The sequence below is a fragment of the Callospermophilus lateralis genome, chromosome 8, assembly GCF_048772815.1.
Source record: "Callospermophilus lateralis isolate mCalLat2 chromosome 8, mCalLat2.hap1, whole genome shotgun sequence".
In the NCBI taxonomy this organism is placed as follows: Eukaryota; Metazoa; Chordata; class Mammalia; order Rodentia; family Sciuridae; genus Callospermophilus; species Callospermophilus lateralis.
This window is the reverse complement of record NC_135312.1, coordinates 64213893-64232249: the sequence shown is the minus strand read 5'-3', so window position 1 is coordinate 64232249 and position 18357 is coordinate 64213893. Positions and strand designations below refer to the sequence as shown.

Genomic DNA, 18357 nt, shown 5'->3' with positions numbered 1-18357 from the left:
AATGTAAGCACTGTGAAAGCAGGGCTCACAGTTTCTCTCTCTCTCTTTTTTTTTTTTTCCCCATTCATCACTGACTCCCATCCCCTGGACAGTGGTTGGCATTTGGACAACAGTCAGTAAATACTTAAATTAATGAAATTAGCCTTCGAGTTAGGTATGAGTGAACTTGTAGGTTGCAGCATCAGTGAAGAAGCTAGCTTTAAGAAGCTCTGGAGAGGCAGAGGCTAACCCAATAGGGTAAAGTCACTATTGTCATAAAGGTTTTCAGAGAAGGATAGAAAGATAACATGAAAGTGGTAGAGGAATCTAGTAAGATGCCTCATCCACCCATCCACCCATCCACCCATCCAACTAGCCTCCCACGAGGTTAAAAGTAATCAGTCAGGTAGGAAACAATACAAAAACTAAGTACCTTTGTAATCCACAAATCGAGTATCAATTCTTGGATATGTGCATTTTTAGTTTAATTGAATATTAAGAATGATTTTTATTAGAAGGAAGAAGAGAAGCAATATAAAATGTGCCCTATAATATAACTACTAAAATTTTCCAGTTGAAGTATCATCAAAATTATAAGAGAAAGAAATATACTTATTGATTTACTATATTTTAGTATAACATGCTGATTTCATTGAAATTGACTATGAAAGAATTATTTTAATTCAAAGTCAATTGTGCATGTGAATTCCAAATGGAGGACTGAGCGTTACTTATGGTCTCCATTGTTAAGTAGTAAATAATAAGAGGGGGAGGGGAAAGGGGCCTTGAAAGCCTGGGAAAAGACGATGGGAATGAGAGAGAGACAAAAAGTGGTAGAAACATACTATTTATTTACAAGAAAGTTAACCTTTCAGGCAAAGTTTTGCCTGATCCTGTTTTAGTCCATCCTGTTTTAGTGGATTCTTTCAGTTACATTTTCCATCTTTCTTTATTTTTAATGCAAGTTTTAGAATTAAAGGATACTTTCACAGTTGGATTGAAAGGGCAAAGAGAGGTTTCTGGAAGGAGATTGGTGGGAATTAGTGAAGATGCATTGGGCACTAAATAGCACAGCTTTGGAGATACTGTGAAAAAAATTATTTAAAAGCCTTAAGAGTTTTTTAATGAAAAATATATATGTGCTTTCACAAAAAAAGCATGAACATGATATCTTCTTCCTTTAATTTTTTTTCTTGTTAATTTTTAGGTTAGTTTATAAAATCATATGCAACTATATAGATTTTATACCAATTTTTTTATTTAAATAGCTTTGAATTACAGAAATAAATAATAATCTTGCTAATGTACAAAATGATGCCTTGAATTTAAGGAAAAAGCTCTGATGATGTCCTGGATTGTTTCAGATTGCAACAAATCTTGATGATATATATCATTTTATGAATGGTACATTTTTTGCCGTTCAACAAAAGACTTTATTGAAAGAAAAAAGTCTCTGGGAAATAACTGTCGAATCACTTGGATACCTGACAGAGAAAGGACTCCTACAAAAATATACTGTTCTGTCTGAAGAAGAATTGCAATATAATTTTCGTATTACAAAATTAGGACGAGCTTCTTTTAAGGGTAAGAGAGATTTAGGTAAACTCATACCTCATTATTAATCTGAGGCAATGTATTGGAAAAATACAAATTAAATTTATCTTTCTTTAAATTGGATTTGTGATTTCATATTTATAAACATTCATTTTATAAGCTGATAAGCTACTTCAACTTTCAAAAGTTAAAAAATGTTTTGAATCAAAAGTAAATTAAAATACTGCAAATGTATATAGGGGAAAAGATGGTGATCCCACTTTGATACTTCCCTCCCCATTAACCACACAGACCTTGAAATCCTACCAAGAACGGCAAGTTGGTTTATATTTTCCCAGACCTATTCTGTGCTTTTCATTTCAATTATTAATACATGCATTTATATAATTTTAAGTTTTTATTTTTAAAGAAATAAATCATTCATATTTCTATGGAACTTACTTTTTTGCTTAATATGATATCTTAGAGATTACTCTATACCTATTACTCTATACTATATTACTCTGTAACTCAATGGTTATATCATAATTTACTTAATGGAAACTAATACACCTCTGTTGTTTTAAAAAAAATCCCAAAACTCAGGATTATATTAAGGAAAGTTCCATACTCAGTCCTATTTACACTCTCTCAGGAGCTACCACCATTAGCAGTTCAATTTATGTCATTATACAGTCATACACCACAAAACAGTGCTTGAGTCAACAACTGGCCACATATACAATGGTAGGCCCATAAGCCCATAAGATCATATCACCAATGGTGTCCTTAGACATCTTGGGTGTTTTCTCAAGGATGAAATGTCTCTTTGTCATACACAACTATATTTTCATGTGTGTATATATGTGTGTATACACATGTACTTTTTTAAAATGGAGTCATTGGGGTTTTTGCAATTTGATATTTTCAATTATAAAACATAATGAATATCTTTTTTTTTTTTTTGGTTGTAGATGAACACAATACCTTTATTTATTTATTTTATGTGGTGCTGAGGATCGAACCCAGTGCCCCACTCGTGCTAGGCAGCGTTCTATCTCTGACCCACAACTCCAACCCCCACCATGAACATCTTAACAGGTCTATTCTTTTTAGACTATCACATTTTTCTTTTAATACCCTAGTCATCCATAGTATGGATGTAACAGTTTAACTGTTCTTTACTGAGCGAAATTTGCATTATTTCTGATTTTTCTCATTGTGAATAGAGCTGTATGGGCATCTCAATTTACGTATTTTGTATTATGTACATATGGAAATGTTTCTTTTGGCTAGATTCCCAGAATTAGAGTAATTAGATCAGAACTTATTAAATATTGATTATTCTATCAAAATGGCCTCCAAATAAGTGAAGATTACATAGTAAGAGACTTTGAAGACTTTTTGTTACATTTAGGTAACTTCTAAATAAGACTTTGTTTAAAATCAGCTCGTTCCTCCTTGAGTAATTATGAAAGATGAAGTATCTGTATCTTTCTTTTAGGAACTATAGATTTGGCTTATTGTGACATTCTCTACAGAGACTTGAAGAAAGGTCTTGAAGGGCTCGTGCTTGAAAGCCTTTTGCATCTCATCTACTTAACAACTCCCTATGATCTGGTTTCTCAATGTGACCCTGATTGGATGATATACTTCAGGCAGGTGAGAATATAGGATTTTTCTACTTAGGCTACTTAGTTTATCAATGATGTTTGATCTTTACTTTTTTTTCACTCTATTAAGATATATTTATTGTAATCCTAGCGGCTTGGGAGGCTGAAGCAGGAGACTCATGAATTCAAAGCCAGCCTCAGCAACAGCGAGGCACTAAGCAATTCAGCAAGACCCTGTCTCTAAATAAAATATAAAACAGGACTGGGGGTGTCATTCAGTGGTTGAGTGCCCTAGAGTTCAATCCCTGGTACCAAAAAAAAAAAAAAAAAAAAAAAATTAGAATTGGGCCTTTTTTGTCTGTGAAATTTTTTTAAAAAAATAATATGACAACAATATTTTTGGTTTGTTTAACTTAAATATTACTTTTCTGTTATATATAAACATATTAATTATCCAAAAATAAAGGTACCCAAAAAAAGGATTATCACTGATCACATTCCCCCAAAAACAGTTCTTCTAAAGTTTAGTGACTTCTGCATTTTATAATACTTAGAGTGTAAAGAAAACAGTGAAATTATCACTGATGAATGAGAGTTTAGTTATATGAAAGGTCTGTCAGAGCCAAGCCTGATGATACTCCAAACCCAATGACATTAATACATACAAAGAAATATTTATTTTATTGCCAGTACCAAGGTAGAACTAGTCCCACTTATAACAAACCTAAATGATAGAGTATATACTTCATTTTGATTTTACTGTGAACAAGCTAGCTGTATGAACACACATTATGCAGAAAGAGTATATAACTTCTATTATTATTATTTTGATACTAAGTATTGAACCTAAGCCTTCATGCATACTATATCTCCAGTCCTGCAATATGTATCTTTTTGCAGGGTGTGGGGTGGTGGGTACTAGGATTTAACCCCGGGATGCTTTACCACTGAGCTATATCCCAGCCCTTTTTTTTTTTTTTTTTGGTTTTTGAGACAGGATCTTCCTAAGTTGCTTAGGGCCTCACTATATTGCTGAGGCTGGCCCCAAACTTATGATCTTCCTGCCTCAGATTCCAAAATCACTGTGATTACATGCATGTACCACCACACCCAGCTATCATATAGCTTTTAATCTCAGGAAATTAACTTCTACTTTTTTTTAATTTTTATTTTTTAGTTATAGTTGGACACAATACCTTTATTTTATTTATTTATTTTTATGTGGTGCTGAGGATCGAACCCAGGGTCTTGCACATGCTAGACAAGTGCTCTACCATTGAGCCACAACCCCAGCCCTAACTTCTACTTTTAATGTCATATTTTTAAATCATTACTATAAGATTTTTTTAAGTGTTGCTATATATAATGCAGTTACTTTCAAAACCTTTCCATCTTCCCCTCTCCCCCGCCATCTGTAGTATTAAACAATCACATGGAAACCAGTATTTGTGGCCATGTCTTTAAGTAGAGTCATGTATCACTTAATGGCAGATATGTTCTAAGAAACACACTGGTAGGTAATTTCATCACTGTATGAACATCAGATGGCTATGACATTACTAGACCATGTAATCTTATGGAACTATCATCATATATGTGGGCCTTGACTCATTTTGCCACATGAGACTGTAATTCTACTAAAATATGTTATATTCTAAGGAATATAACATATTCTTTTAAAACTTGCAATATTTATAAATAAAATTGTCATTTTTCATATCCTTTAAAATCATGAAAATGTGATTTCCAAAGAAATGCCAGATTTGTTTCAAATGGCACATTTTTAAGTTACACTGATTTTTTTTTCCATGCATGTATTCTTTTTCTACAGTTTAGTCAACTCAGTCCAGCTGAACAAAATGTAGCTGCTCTTCTTGGAGTCTCTGAAAGTTTTATTGGGAAGAAAGCATCTGGTCAAGCCATCAGGAAGGTACCACAGTCATTTTCCCTTCCTAAATAATGAAGTTCATTCAACAAAACTAATACCATTTAAAAAAAAAAACAAAAAAAAAACCTAATGCCATTCATCTCCTTTAGTGATTGGATCTTTTTGTTTCATTTTTTTTTCTGTAAATTAATATAATTTCCATTTTGCTATTTAAAACATATCTTTCTGAATACCAGAAATGTAAGAATTTTTTAAAGGCTATTTCTGGATGGTGTGATGGCCATTTTTTTTTCTTTTTGATATTTTGCATTTCTGTCATACATGTATAAAAAAGGATAAACCATATTAATCTACCTTTTTTTTTTTTCCTTTACAATGGAGTACACAGTTTTTAATTCTGCAAAGCAGACAGGTACAGTGGTCTAGGGTCTAGTCAGAGCTAGTTGTACTTACTATTAAAATAAACAAGTCCTATAATCAACAGTTCAGGTGAGCTTGCTGTGGGCTTGCTGAAATATGTCAGCTGGATTTGCAAAGTCTGAAGAGCATCTTGGCTCTCATTAGTTTTGGAAGAGTCATCCTGAAATAAGCACAAATGTTAACAACACTGATAAAAAAAAAGACCCAGGTTCAGAAGGAATCCCTTTTTCCTCAATTATGCAACTTTGGGCACTGGGAGAATTGATGACAGATGGAGGAGAAATAAAATGTTAATCTACTTTTCTTAGGCAACTTGTGACTTATATAATAAAAGTACTAAAACATTTATAAAATATTTTCACAATATCATATGTTCCTAAAATAAGTTCAATTCAAACAAGCCAATATATTTTACAGAAATTTACATCCTATTTGGTATCATGGATTCTAACACACGACAGGTCTAAATGTTTTTGTTGTTATTTTTTGTCCTCAAAAAACTTAGTTTAGTCCTTGTAGTAAACAAAACATTTAGAAGGTTGAAGTGGATCAGTTAATATTCTTTTGTGTGATATCTTATATCTTAATGTTTCACAATTCAGTCGGTAGGCATGAAGCAAGTGTTTAATGCATACACTAACTTTAAGAGAAGTAGAAATAATTCTGTGGTAACCATACCTTCAACTTCCTTAAGCTAATATCATTTTTCTCTCATAATATACTTTTTCATTTTTAATTTTATTTTTTAATTCATCTTTTATTGAAACAATTATCTTACTTGCCATTTCCCCTATATCTTTTAAATTTATGTAGACAGTGCTAATTTCACTTTGAAAAATGGAAGATGGTGTTTACTTACATTTGAATTGAATGGTGCAGCTATCTTATGCATTGCTATATCATAAAATTAATAGCATCTATATATTTTTTTAACAATTTTTAAGTTGTTGATGTACACAATAACTTTATTTGTTTTTATGTGGTGCTGAGAATAGAACCCAGTGCCTCACACATGCAAGGCAGGCACTCCACCACTGAGCTACAACCCTAGCCTAGCATCTATATATTTATATCTACAAATATATATATTTATAGATATGAATGTACAATTATATATATTTATAAATATAGAGATATATGATACAGTAATATAATATCTATTTTAAACATTCATATTTTTATAATTTCGAGGGATAGATCCTACTGAGCTGCATCTGCAGTTCTTTTTCAATTTTTTTATTTTGAGACAGAATCTCCCTAAATTGCTGAAGTTGGGCTTGAATTTGTAATCCTCCTGCCTTAGCCTCCCAAGTTGTTGAGATTACAGGCATGTGCCACCACACCCAGCTACATTCTTACAATTTTTAGATTAGGTCTTTTACTTTAGAAATGTCTATGTTGTTTAGACTTTCAATGTTGAATAAAAGTTTTTCTTAAAACAAACCTTTTATATCCAACTCTAAAATGTAAAGTAAAAACAAAATCATATTATTCTAGAACTCATTACCAAATAATAAACATATGCAAAAATCATAATAGAACAAGGCATCTTTTAAAACTTGAATCAAGGAATTAATTTTGTTACAGTTTATGGAATATAGTCAATAAATGTTTATTAAATTGATAATTAAATGTGTAAAGTAGTAGGGTATGGATTTACCTTAATTATGAATGGATTAGTTAACTAATTCAATACCTTAGAAGTATCATCATTGGAATCCGAAAGAACATGATATATACTTAAAATCTAATTGATTTCTCCATATTGAAAAAGAACCCCCTTTTAATATCTTACAAAATATCTTAAAATTGGCACAAAACATCTTGCCATATAATAATTATATTTTTTTCTTGGTTAACAAAATACATTCTAAGCAAAACCCACATTAACTCAATTTATAGTTAATAGTAAAGGTACATTAAAATTGTGAAATTAAAAAGCTATCTTGTCCTACTTGCTATTCAACTAAGGTTTTTTAGCTTAATACTTTTCAAGAGTGATCCAGCATCAATATTCAGCTTCTATAACTCATAAATGCTCCAATATATCACCCTGAGTTCTCATATCGAACACCATTTAGTAGAAGGTATCATTTTACATTCTATACCTCCTTTTTTTCCTTCAGGTTTATCCTTGTTTTCCTTTAATTTTAAGCACAAGTTATTTTTTCAGTTAATTTGATGCTAACAAGGAAATACTTTACTCAGAAATAGTCACTAAACACCACAGACACCACGGGCAAAAATATGCACAGAAACAGAAATCTTCAAAAACAGCAAGCATTTTTCTCTTTTAATGTTTTAACTTTGGGAACATCAGTTAATTTATCATGATAATATGGAAATCATAGCATAATATTCACTCTTAGTTTACAATATAGGCATGCTTATCAACATATTTATCAACATGCATTTATATAATTTATAATAGCAGTCACACAAATGTACAATTTATAAATACCACAGTAAATATATACAAATCTCTGCAGCTTCCTCCCTGTATTTGTTTCCTAGTGTTGCTGAGAAGGAAACCATCCTTTGCCTCTCTCCTGCGTATGGTAGTTACTGGCAATCAAGTGATAATCAGTTTAAAGCTTACGTTAGAAATTAGTTTTATTTCCTTGGAATCATTCTATTCTTGCTGTCCTATAGTACAGCTTCATCCACTTTACCTGTTGTCTATCTGGGTACATGAATTTATTTGTCTTTCTAGAAGGTGGACAAGGACATTGTCAACAGACTCTACCTGTCTTTCGTTCTTTATACCTTGCTCAAAGAGACCAACATTTGGAGTGTGTCTGAAAAATTTAACATGTCTCGAGGATATATACAAAATCTACTTACGGGAGCTGCTTCCTTCTCATCCTGTGTGTTACATTTCTGTGAGGTAATTCCACTAAACATATAATTTATACTTGGCACATCTTCTTGTTTTAACTGTTACTAAACCCACTAATAAATACTGATAGTATGTCAGATTTCCTCATTGTTGACTTATTGTGTTATTTCAAAGCACTCAAAATTTATCTAAAAAGTATTTTTGTTTTTATCTGCCTACAAAAGAGTACTATATACATACTGATGGTAAAGATATAAAAATTCCTGAATTAACTAAAATATAAAGTAAGTAGAAAGTGCCTAGTTAATCTGCTTTTAAGGCCATCATTAATATTTTTCAGGTATTTCCTCAAAAATAAATAACAAAGGATTATAGACTTTCCTACACAGATAATTTTTAATTGAATTTATAAATAAACCATTTTTCCTACATTTTAATTTTTTATTGGGTAGCATAGTAATCCTTTCCATGTTTGTGTCTATACTCAATTTTTAAACTCTTTCCTCATGAATTCTGTTTTTCTAAGATTTAAATTTACTTCGTTTTTTCTACCTTAAACATCGATGTTCTGTGTATTTATATGACATTTAATTCTGTCATATGTACTGATGAAGGGAGTAAATAATCCAAAAATACTTTGCTTTGGATTGAATGATAATTATTTTAGCAAATTTACCTTTCTAAATATAATTTACTTAGGACGATTTTTAAGTGTTAGTTTATAATCCCTAATCATATGCCAGTTAAGCATCAGACAAAAATTACAAGTTATAAGGTGAAACAAATTTTTAAAATGTATATTCTTAATTTTTTTGTTGTTTGTTCTCCATAATTAAAATTGCTCTCCTTGATATTATTTCCCTTTATGTTATTTAGGACTGAGGGTTTGAGCCTAATGGAATTGCTCAAATAAAATAATCTATACATAGAACTTGAAAAACAACTGTAATTTGATGGTTGATCCCAAAAAAATCTGATAACTTATGTTCTCAATGTATTTTTAATATTTTAAAGTGTTTTTTCTTTTAAAAAGTTTTATAAGTTGTATAAAATAGTATACCAATCATATTAGTAAATTATATTTAACTACAATTAATAGGAAAATTTAAAAGAAGTTTAGCCAATAAAGAAAAATGATTATCTTGTGTAACAGGAAGGCAAGAACTAATGCAATTCCAGGGTTGATTGATTCAGTAGTTCTATTCATGGTCTTTTTACTCTTCCATCTTTATTGACTACTTTCTTGGTGCTCTCGATATGGCTAGATAGTGCTATTACATGCATCACAAACTCTCACAATGGCTGGAATGAACCTTTTGATAAAATAAACTACTATTATAGAAATTTCAAACATACAAAATAGATAAAATGATATGATCATTTACCCACCAAGAGTTAATAGTTATTGATTCGTGATTTCCGGTATTTGTGAAAGTTTAATAATGCTGCATTGAACATTATCATGCATTTGAATCTTTCCATATTTAATATTTTGTCTTCAGGATAAATTCTTAGAGATAGGAATTATTTTTAGTCACTTAGGAAAGAAAAATCATTCACTTTCTGATGTTTTGATAAAAATGAATAGAGCTCTTTCTATTCACTTGTTTTTCAATTTTCAATCTTTTTCCACCTCCCTAAACTAGTTCATCCAGTTCCTCAAAGTCTCTACCATGTTTCCTCTTAATACTTTGGCCTGGAATAATCTTTCATCTCTGGTTTAATCCATGTTCCTGAATTTAATAAGATAATATCCTATCTGAGTCTCATACCACACAAATTAAACTTGGAAATAACTTACAAAAGTTAAATTTGATATATTTCCTTGCATTCTACAGGAACTTGAGGAGTTTTGGGTTTATAGGGCCCTTTTGGTAGAACTTACCAAGAAGCTGACTTACTGTGTGAAGGCAGAGCTAATCCCTCTCATGGAAGTGACTGGAGTCTTAGAGGTTAGTAGCTTTTCAGTTTCTCAACTGAAGATTATTACAACTAACAAAAAAATTAGGTTTCATTATTTTGTGAAGTCTTACTACAGGGCAAGTGATAGAGCCTTGTTGCTCATTTTTCATGGCGAGATATATATGGCATTTATTATGTGTGTGCATATATACGCATACACATATATACATATATACATGCATATGTTCCACTTATATATATGCAAATATACATACACACATATGTACATACACATATATGTATATATAAATGTTTTGTGTGTGTGTGGCTCCCATGTAAATAAGCAGCAAGGCTCTATCACTTGCACTGTAGTAAGACTTCACAAAACAATAAAACCTGACATATATAATAAAAATATATATATACATATAAATACACATATATGTGTGTGTCTGTGTATTAGTTGCTGCTGCCATGGCCTTCCAGAAATCCACTGCTAATTGGGAAACAAATGTAATGAAAAATCTCAGTTGTGGAAAAAAAAATAACAGTAGAGGTGGGAGTGACTCTCCTCAAGAATGTGCATGCTACCACATCACTTCCTTCCTCCATTCCAATGTGGAATTACCTTCTCTTAGTTTGTACTCAGTGCTTGTTTAAGATAGTGATGATTCAGTGACAGCAAAGGTCATTTATGTTTTCTAAGAGAGTGGTTTCTATTTTTAATTAATTTATTCTTTATTATTTGGTTCTTAATTCCACACTGGTCTCCTGAGTAGATGATGAGAACATTTGAAAGATATCAGGCTAGAACATTTTGCTTGAAGAACTTTATTAGTACCACTAACCTAAATGCCTTAATGGCTGTCTCATTCCTGATTTTAGCACACATTAGCTGACTGAAGCTACATAAAAAACTACACGCACTCAGATTGGAACTACTCAGCTGCATCTTTAAAATTGTTTAGGATTCTGAGGTGTTATCTTTTCACACATATCTACTTTATTATCTTAGTTTATTCCTATCTCTGTGTGTGAATTTTTTTCTAATTTCAAATTCTCATCCTACTTATTTTTGTAACACTTTTTAGGGTCGAGCAAAACAGTTATACAATGCAGGTTACAAAAGTCTAATGCATTTAGCTAATGCTAACCCAGAAGTGCTAATAAGGACAATTGATCATTTATCAAGACGCCAGGCCAAGCAAATTGTTTCATCAGCAAAGGTAAGCAAGGAAACTATTTTTTTACTTTTATTATAAACTTCATAGTATCATTTCCTTGTACTTTATACTTCAGAACAAAATATTTAATATCACATGCATTTATTTTGATAGAAACAAATAAATGTATTCAGAATTTGTGACTACAAATATTGCACCTGTTATGACACAAGACTTGCTAAAAAGAACAGACATTCTAAAATGTAAAGACAGTTTTGAATGTTCATTGAAGTACAGGAACCCTAGAAGTCATTGAGTTCTGCCTCCGCAGTCTTTTCACAGAAGTTCTTTCCTCAGCATCTCTGACATCTGGTCTTCTACCTTGAACACCATCATTGACAGGAACTTTTTAGACACTGAGGAAAGAAAAACCATTCACTTTCTGAAAATTCAGTTTCTTCAATTTTCGGGTGCTCTTAGTATTGCAAAAATTATCCCAATATATTGAGGCAAAAAAATTTCTACCACTGTACTGGAGTACTACCCTCTGGAACTAATCTATTATTTCATTCTTTTTCTTTTTTGAAGTACTAGGGCATTCTACCACTGAACTACATTGCCAGATCTTTTGGAGTTTTTTATTTTAAAATACAATCTCACCAAGTTGCCCAGGCTGGCCTTAAATTTGTGATCCTCTTGCCCCAGCTTCCTGGGTCACTGGGATAACAGGTGTGTGTGTGTCACCATGCCCAGCTATTCTTTCATTTTTATAGTAGTTTTTCACAGCTCTTTCATTTTGAAAACAGCTCTCCTTGCCCCAAAGAGTTTCTGTTTCATGTATGTTTCCTCATCCATATTAAATAATGTTGTTTTAGGCCATTCACTATCTAGGTACCCTTTGCTGGATCCAATCTGGATTACCATTGCCCATCTGTCTACATAGAAAGCTATTACTCAATAATTTGGTTTATTTCTTACTTAGTCTCCACTATAGTTATAAATCTGAAATTGTTTGGCTTCTTTTAGACTTCATTGTTACATAATTGCCATATATAAAACAGAAACAGTTAGAAAATAAATTTCCATCTTACTTATTTGAATGGGGCTGTCATTGAATACATTACCTTAATTAATCTTTATGATGACCCTATGTAGTGGGCAGTGTTGGTACTATCCCCAGTATACAGATGAAACCACTTAGATGGTCTTTGTCCCATTAGATTAGAAGTTCTTTGGGTTGGTGGGAAGAACAAAGTTATAGTTGATTTCATTTCTATAGCACCTAGCACAGCATTAAGTCTATAATATGTGTTTAACAACTATTTGAATAAATAAATGAGACCTAACAAAATTAGATGATGTATACAAGGAAACAGGAGGTAGGATAGCCAGGACTGTGGATTATTAAGGCTATAAATGGAGCTGTAGTAACAATGAACAAAATTAGTGACTTTAAGTTAGAAAAATTTATTACACAAGTTTAAACATAAATAGTTTAGAGGTGACATGGGAATGAGTGGTGTATCCAGAGATCAGTATTCCTTGTTTCTTGTTGCTCATTCTCAATACAAGGCTTTCATCTTATAGACTAAGATACTTTTTCTGATTCAATCTCTTCTACTTTCCAGCCAGATTAAAGAGTAAATGGATATTTGCAGCAGGATTTTGAGTACAGTATTGGGTTATAAAATTGTAAGTAAGGCCGGGCACAGTGGTGTATGTATGCCTGTAATCCCAGTGGCTCTTAGAGGCTGAGGCAGGAGAATTGGGAGTTCAAAACTAGCCTCAGCAACTTATCAAGGCCTTAAGCAATTCAGTGAGACCATGTCTCTAAATAAAATATAAAAAAGGGCTGGGGATGTGGCTAAGTGGTAAAGCACCCCTGGGTTCAATCCCTGGTACCCCCCAAAAAAATTGTAAATAAGGGATCCGGGATGGAAATAAGGAAATGAATTAAGATCATTTTGAAGTTATACATTTTTTGGCAGGAATGCCCAAAAATTATGTGTATCCTTTAGTACATTATATCAGGAGCCACATGATATCATTTTTGTTCCATTGCTGACATTAACTTAGACCATTTGGTTTAAGGAAGTGATGTTTGCCAATTTCTTTCACTATAAAGCTATTATTTTCCCTTTTGTGATTAGTAAATATTTGGGGAATGGATACTTTTAAGATTGTAGTAGATAGCCTATTTCTTATTAGACTTTCACATACTCATTTTAGCATGTACCAGTGATTTTCTACATAACTCAGTTATTTTCTTAGTTATAGATGGACACAATACCTTTATTTTGTTTATTTATTTTTATGTAGTGCTGAGGATTGAACCCAGTGCTTCACACGTGTGAGGCAAGCACTCTACCACTGAGCCATGATCCCAGCTCCCCCGTTACTGGAGCTTTCAACCGGAGCAACTGCACATGGCCTTTCCGTGTGGCTTGGGTCTCATTATAGGGCAACTAGGTTAGGAGAAGGAACATCTGAGGAGTGAGCATTTCCAACAGATCAAGGCAAAAAATGCAAGAAATCTTCTGAACTAATCTCAGAAGTAACACAGTATCATTTCTGCTGCATACAGTTGGTTACCAGTCATTAGACCTGGATTGAAAGGAAGGAAAATTAGAATCCCACTTCTACATGAAAGGAATGTCAGATAATTTGCAGTCATTCCCAAAGCCCTCCCTCTGGTCATAGATTATCTACATTTCTCTTACATACATCATATAGTCAACCCCAAAAGACTTTTCCAGTATGGCATCAGACATAGGTTCATAGGAATACTTGCAGTCCTTCTGCCTCAGCCTCCAGGTTCAAGGTACAGTATTTCTCTTAAATCAAGTCCACATGTGGGTGAAGTACCTTGATACAATTTCACAAGCTCTTCTCACTGAGGACTTGTGAACTGAAAAGACACAGGATACAATGGTGAAATCAGAGGTAGGCTAACTACTATATATGAGCAGTGCATTGCAGCAATTCTAAAATCTATCCAGGCATTTGTAACCAGTTCCTTTATTAGGACCCAGTTCTCTGTAAATTATTCCTGACTGTCGGAAGCCATTCTCACACGTGACTGGGTGACTCCCGGTTAGGGTCTGAGGCGCTCTGGCTGTGTCGGAGCTTTCCCGGCCCTCTCCTGTTGAGAGAACCTGTCCGTGTGGGGGTGTAACTGACCACTGACCCCAGAGGCCCAATCACTGACCCTGACCTTGGAGTGCGGCCCCCCGTTCAACCTTCATTGGATGGAATTATCCCCTGAGTTTCTTGCTCCCCAATAAAAGGCTACTCCCTGGCGTGCTCGCTCTCTCTCTCCTGCTAGCCCTGAGTAATCCTTGCTGCCCTGCCGGGCGGTTAGTGCAGGAAACCAGAGAGGGGAGCCATCTCGGACCTGGTCATAGAAAAAGGTAACTGAGTCTGTGTGTTTATTTCGATCTCACTAGCTAACTTTTATACCAAGAACCTCATTAATGAAACCATTGCGCTGGACGCATGGTAGACCTGACTTTGGGTTTCCTCATCCAAATCATTCTTCCTTTTTCATAAGTAACAGCCCTTGCTATTATGTGCATAAGTCTGCTCTTATAGAAGTTCAGGAGTCTAGGGTTAGTGGTACAGTGCCTGCTTAGCATGTGTGAGGCCCTGATTCAATCCCTAATAAACACCAAAAAAAGAAAAGAATAAGAAATTCAAGAGTTCAAAAACTCTTTGTATTTTGTACTGTCTCTCTTTTTTTTATTATTCAATCTAGTTTATTTCTTTTAAAATATTGTGGTTTCTTATTTATCTTTCTATAATCTCCATGTAACTTGGCTTTCTTCCAGCATGGGTGCTGTGATCTAAGAGAGAGCAGTTAAATGACCTTGCAGTGTTCTCATTCTAAGAAACCAAAGCAGAAGCTACAAGACTTCTTTCAGTTGAGCCCTATCATGCGGCATCACTTCTACTGTACTCTGTTAGTTATAAGTAGATCACCAAGGCCATCCCAGAACCAAAAGGAAGAGAATTAATTCCACCTCTTAATGGAGGTGTTGAAGTCATCATTCATTTTCCACACTCATCCTACACTACGGGACTTGTTATAGAAGTTTCTCTTTTTGTATTTTTAGTTCCTTTCTCCAACATTGAGAAACTTGCTTCCTGTTTTCATTATATATCTATCTATATTGTTCAATAGAATACACTGAAAGTAGTTTCAGAATTGCTAAATTCTACCATTGATGTGGGGGGGCCTAATTTGCTAACCAGAATTCAATATTTATTTACAACTCTTTTTTTTTCTTTAATTTGAAAGTACACAATAGAAATAATGTGTTGAAATGTTACTTAGGGTTGTTTTTTTTTTTTAATTTTTAAAAAATCTGCTTTGGTGTAGTTGTTATTTATTTGAAGCACAGATTTTATTTGCATTCTTCTCTCCTCTCCCATTTTTTTTTTTTTTTCTGTTTTTGGTACTGGGAATTTACCACTGAGCTTCATCTCCAGCCCTTTTTTATTTTCTGAGATGGGGTCTCATTAAGTTGCTTAGGGCCTCAATAAATTGCTGAGGCTGGCCTTGAACTTGCAATCCTCTTGCTTATGCCTCCCAAGTTGCTGGGATTACAGACATGCACCACCATGCCTGGCTCCCTGCCCTCCTTTTTGTATATAAAACATTAACCTATTTTCTTTATCTTTAAATCCAAGTAGTTTCATTAGGACATGTCTTTATTTTCTCTTATTTTAAGAATTTTTAGGGGGTTGAAGTCAATATTAGTTCTGATCCTTTTGATTTTTTTCTTTAACAATTCTAATTGTATTTATATTAGATCTTCTTTGCCTGTCTTCCATTTCAATATCACCGATCTCTTTTTTATATCTTTTTTTTTGTTTTTATTCTCCTGATAATTTTCCCACTTTTTATATTTCAGTGACCCTAATTAGGTTTTTTTATTCAGATCTGTTCTTCCTTGAACATAATTATAGTTATTACTTTTTGTTATGAACATTTTGCCTTTTTCTTCCTATTTCTTTGTGAGCTCAGAAAAAAAAATTGTTTGCTTTTTTTGTACCTAGGATTAGACCCAGGAGTACTTGCAATCCTTCTGCCTCAGCCTCCTGAGTCTGAGTCCCTGGGATTACAAATATGACATATACCATCACACCTGGCAGGGAGGGAATTTTTATAAACTGAAGAGCTTTGATTCTCATTTCTGTTTTTTTTCTTAAGCAGTGATGAGAACTGCTTATGCTGTTGCATTTCTTGGACAGGGTTGCCATTTGGAATAGTTCATGAGACTCCCAGTTCAAGAGTATTATCTCAGAGTCGTGAAATATGGTGTCTTTCATGGATAGCTCAGGGTGGGGAGAAGTGTACCAAGGTTTGTGTCCTTGGAATTTTTTATTCATTTTGTCCTACAGCATCCTAAATTTTGCCCTCATTTCCTTTTTCCTTCATGGCTCTGCTTCCAAAGGGCACCTTTCCCCTTTTAACCAGTCTTTTTCTGAAAACATAGCCTTTCCAAGACTGCCTCTTAGAGTTCTCCACGTACTTTAAATACCTTCCTATAAACAGTGTTTTAACCTACCAAAATTTGTTTCCAGTATTTTTATATTACTGTAACTTTTCTCTCTCTGGAGATGATTTTACTTAATCTTAGACTCTTGGTTCCCTCTTATCACATTTGTATAGTTTTTTCTCAGCCTCACCTCCATCTCTGCAAATGCTTATCTCTGCAAAGTAGGAGTTCAAGAAATAGATCTGAGAATTGGTAGATTTTTTTTTCTTTTTTTGGGGGGAGGGGGGGTTATCAGGTATTGAACTCAGGGGTGCTAAACCACTGAGCCACATACCCAACCCAAATAATATGTTTGAAAACCAACTTGGAGTTTTTTTCTTCTTCTTCTTTTTTTTTTTTTTTACCCCTTTTTGTGGTCCTGGGGATTGAATCCAGGCCCTTGTACATGGGAGTTAAGCTCTCTACCAACTGAGCTATATCCCCAGCTCTTTGGTGGATATTTTTAAAACTATAAGTAATTTGAGGTAGATGGTGTTCTCTATACTATTACTGGAACATGGTTTTTGTGTAATTTACTTGTTGGTTTGTGTACTTTTTAGAGGGAGATTTATCTTATTTGATGATCCTTCTCTCAGATACTGGAAAGTTTACTTGATTACATTTTAATCACGTTTATATAATGTGTAGTGCTATACTTCATCAAATTGGTAGAGTATTTTTGTTTTTTTTCTTTCATATTATTTTTCCCCTTTGTATGATTTTGATAAACATTTTATTATAAAAGTGTTATAACAGAAGTAGTGTTAATATTTCACCCCTACATATATGAAACCCAAATTGTTTCTGCATTTTAGAAGAAAGGGGAATCATTATTTATTGAAATCTTCTATGTGTCTTATTTTAGAAATACTTTTTTTCCTTTTTTGTTACTTTTGAAATCAACCATAGTCACTAAAGAAGTTGAATAACTTTTCCTAAAAATACTGATGAATTTTTAAAAGCATACTAAATTTTGAGGATTAATAAAATGCATATATAAAGGATTACTTTTCCAGGAGCTCATTAAATTTTTGCAAAATTGTCTAAGATTTTATAGATTAAAAATTAATTTTCAAGTGGCCAAGTCTCCAATAAAACAAATCTTGGAGAGTATTAAAGCCTCTTTATTTTTGGAATACTATGCAGTGATCAGCTAAAATGGTTTTAACTAAATGCCTCAGCCTCATTTACTATAATCACTTGTTCTTAAATGGCCATTTTTCAATCTTGTTATTTTAGTTTTAATGTCTAGATTATTGATGTGTAAAGATTCAGGCTTCTAATAGTGGTAAAAATGTTGGCAGTTCTAGCAATGTACATTTTGGCCTCAGGTCTTGATTTTTTATTGTAGATGCTGTTGCATGAAAAAGCAGAGGCTTTGCAAGAAGAAGTAGAAGAATTATTGAGATTGCCTTCTGATTTGCCTGATGTTGAGGCATCTTCCAGTGAAAAGGCATGAAGCTATCTGATGCACATTTTC

General features: G+C 33.2%; 1 protein-coding gene across 3 annotated transcripts in view; it reads left to right on the top strand.

Annotated features, from left to right (window-relative positions):
• Helq (helicase, POLQ like) overlaps positions 1-18357 on the top strand; it is a 43345-nt gene extending 24988 nt beyond the window's left edge. For 2 of the 3 annotated variants that reach the window (XM_076864518.1, XM_076864520.1), the window contains 7 exons: positions 1344-1563; positions 3017-3174; positions 4957-5055; positions 8147-8320; positions 10111-10224; positions 11266-11400; positions 18229-18357. In XM_076864518.1, coding sequence (XP_076720633.1) covers positions 1344-1563; positions 3017-3174; positions 4957-5055; positions 8147-8320; positions 10111-10224; positions 11266-11400; positions 18229-18336 — 1008 coding nt within the window. In that variant the 3' untranslated portion in view covers positions 18337-18357. Of the gene's footprint in view, positions 1-1343; positions 1564-3016; positions 3175-4956; positions 5056-8146; positions 8321-10110; positions 10225-11265; positions 11401-18228 lie in introns of those variants that run through there. The other variant, XM_076864519.1, reaches the window with a different exon arrangement.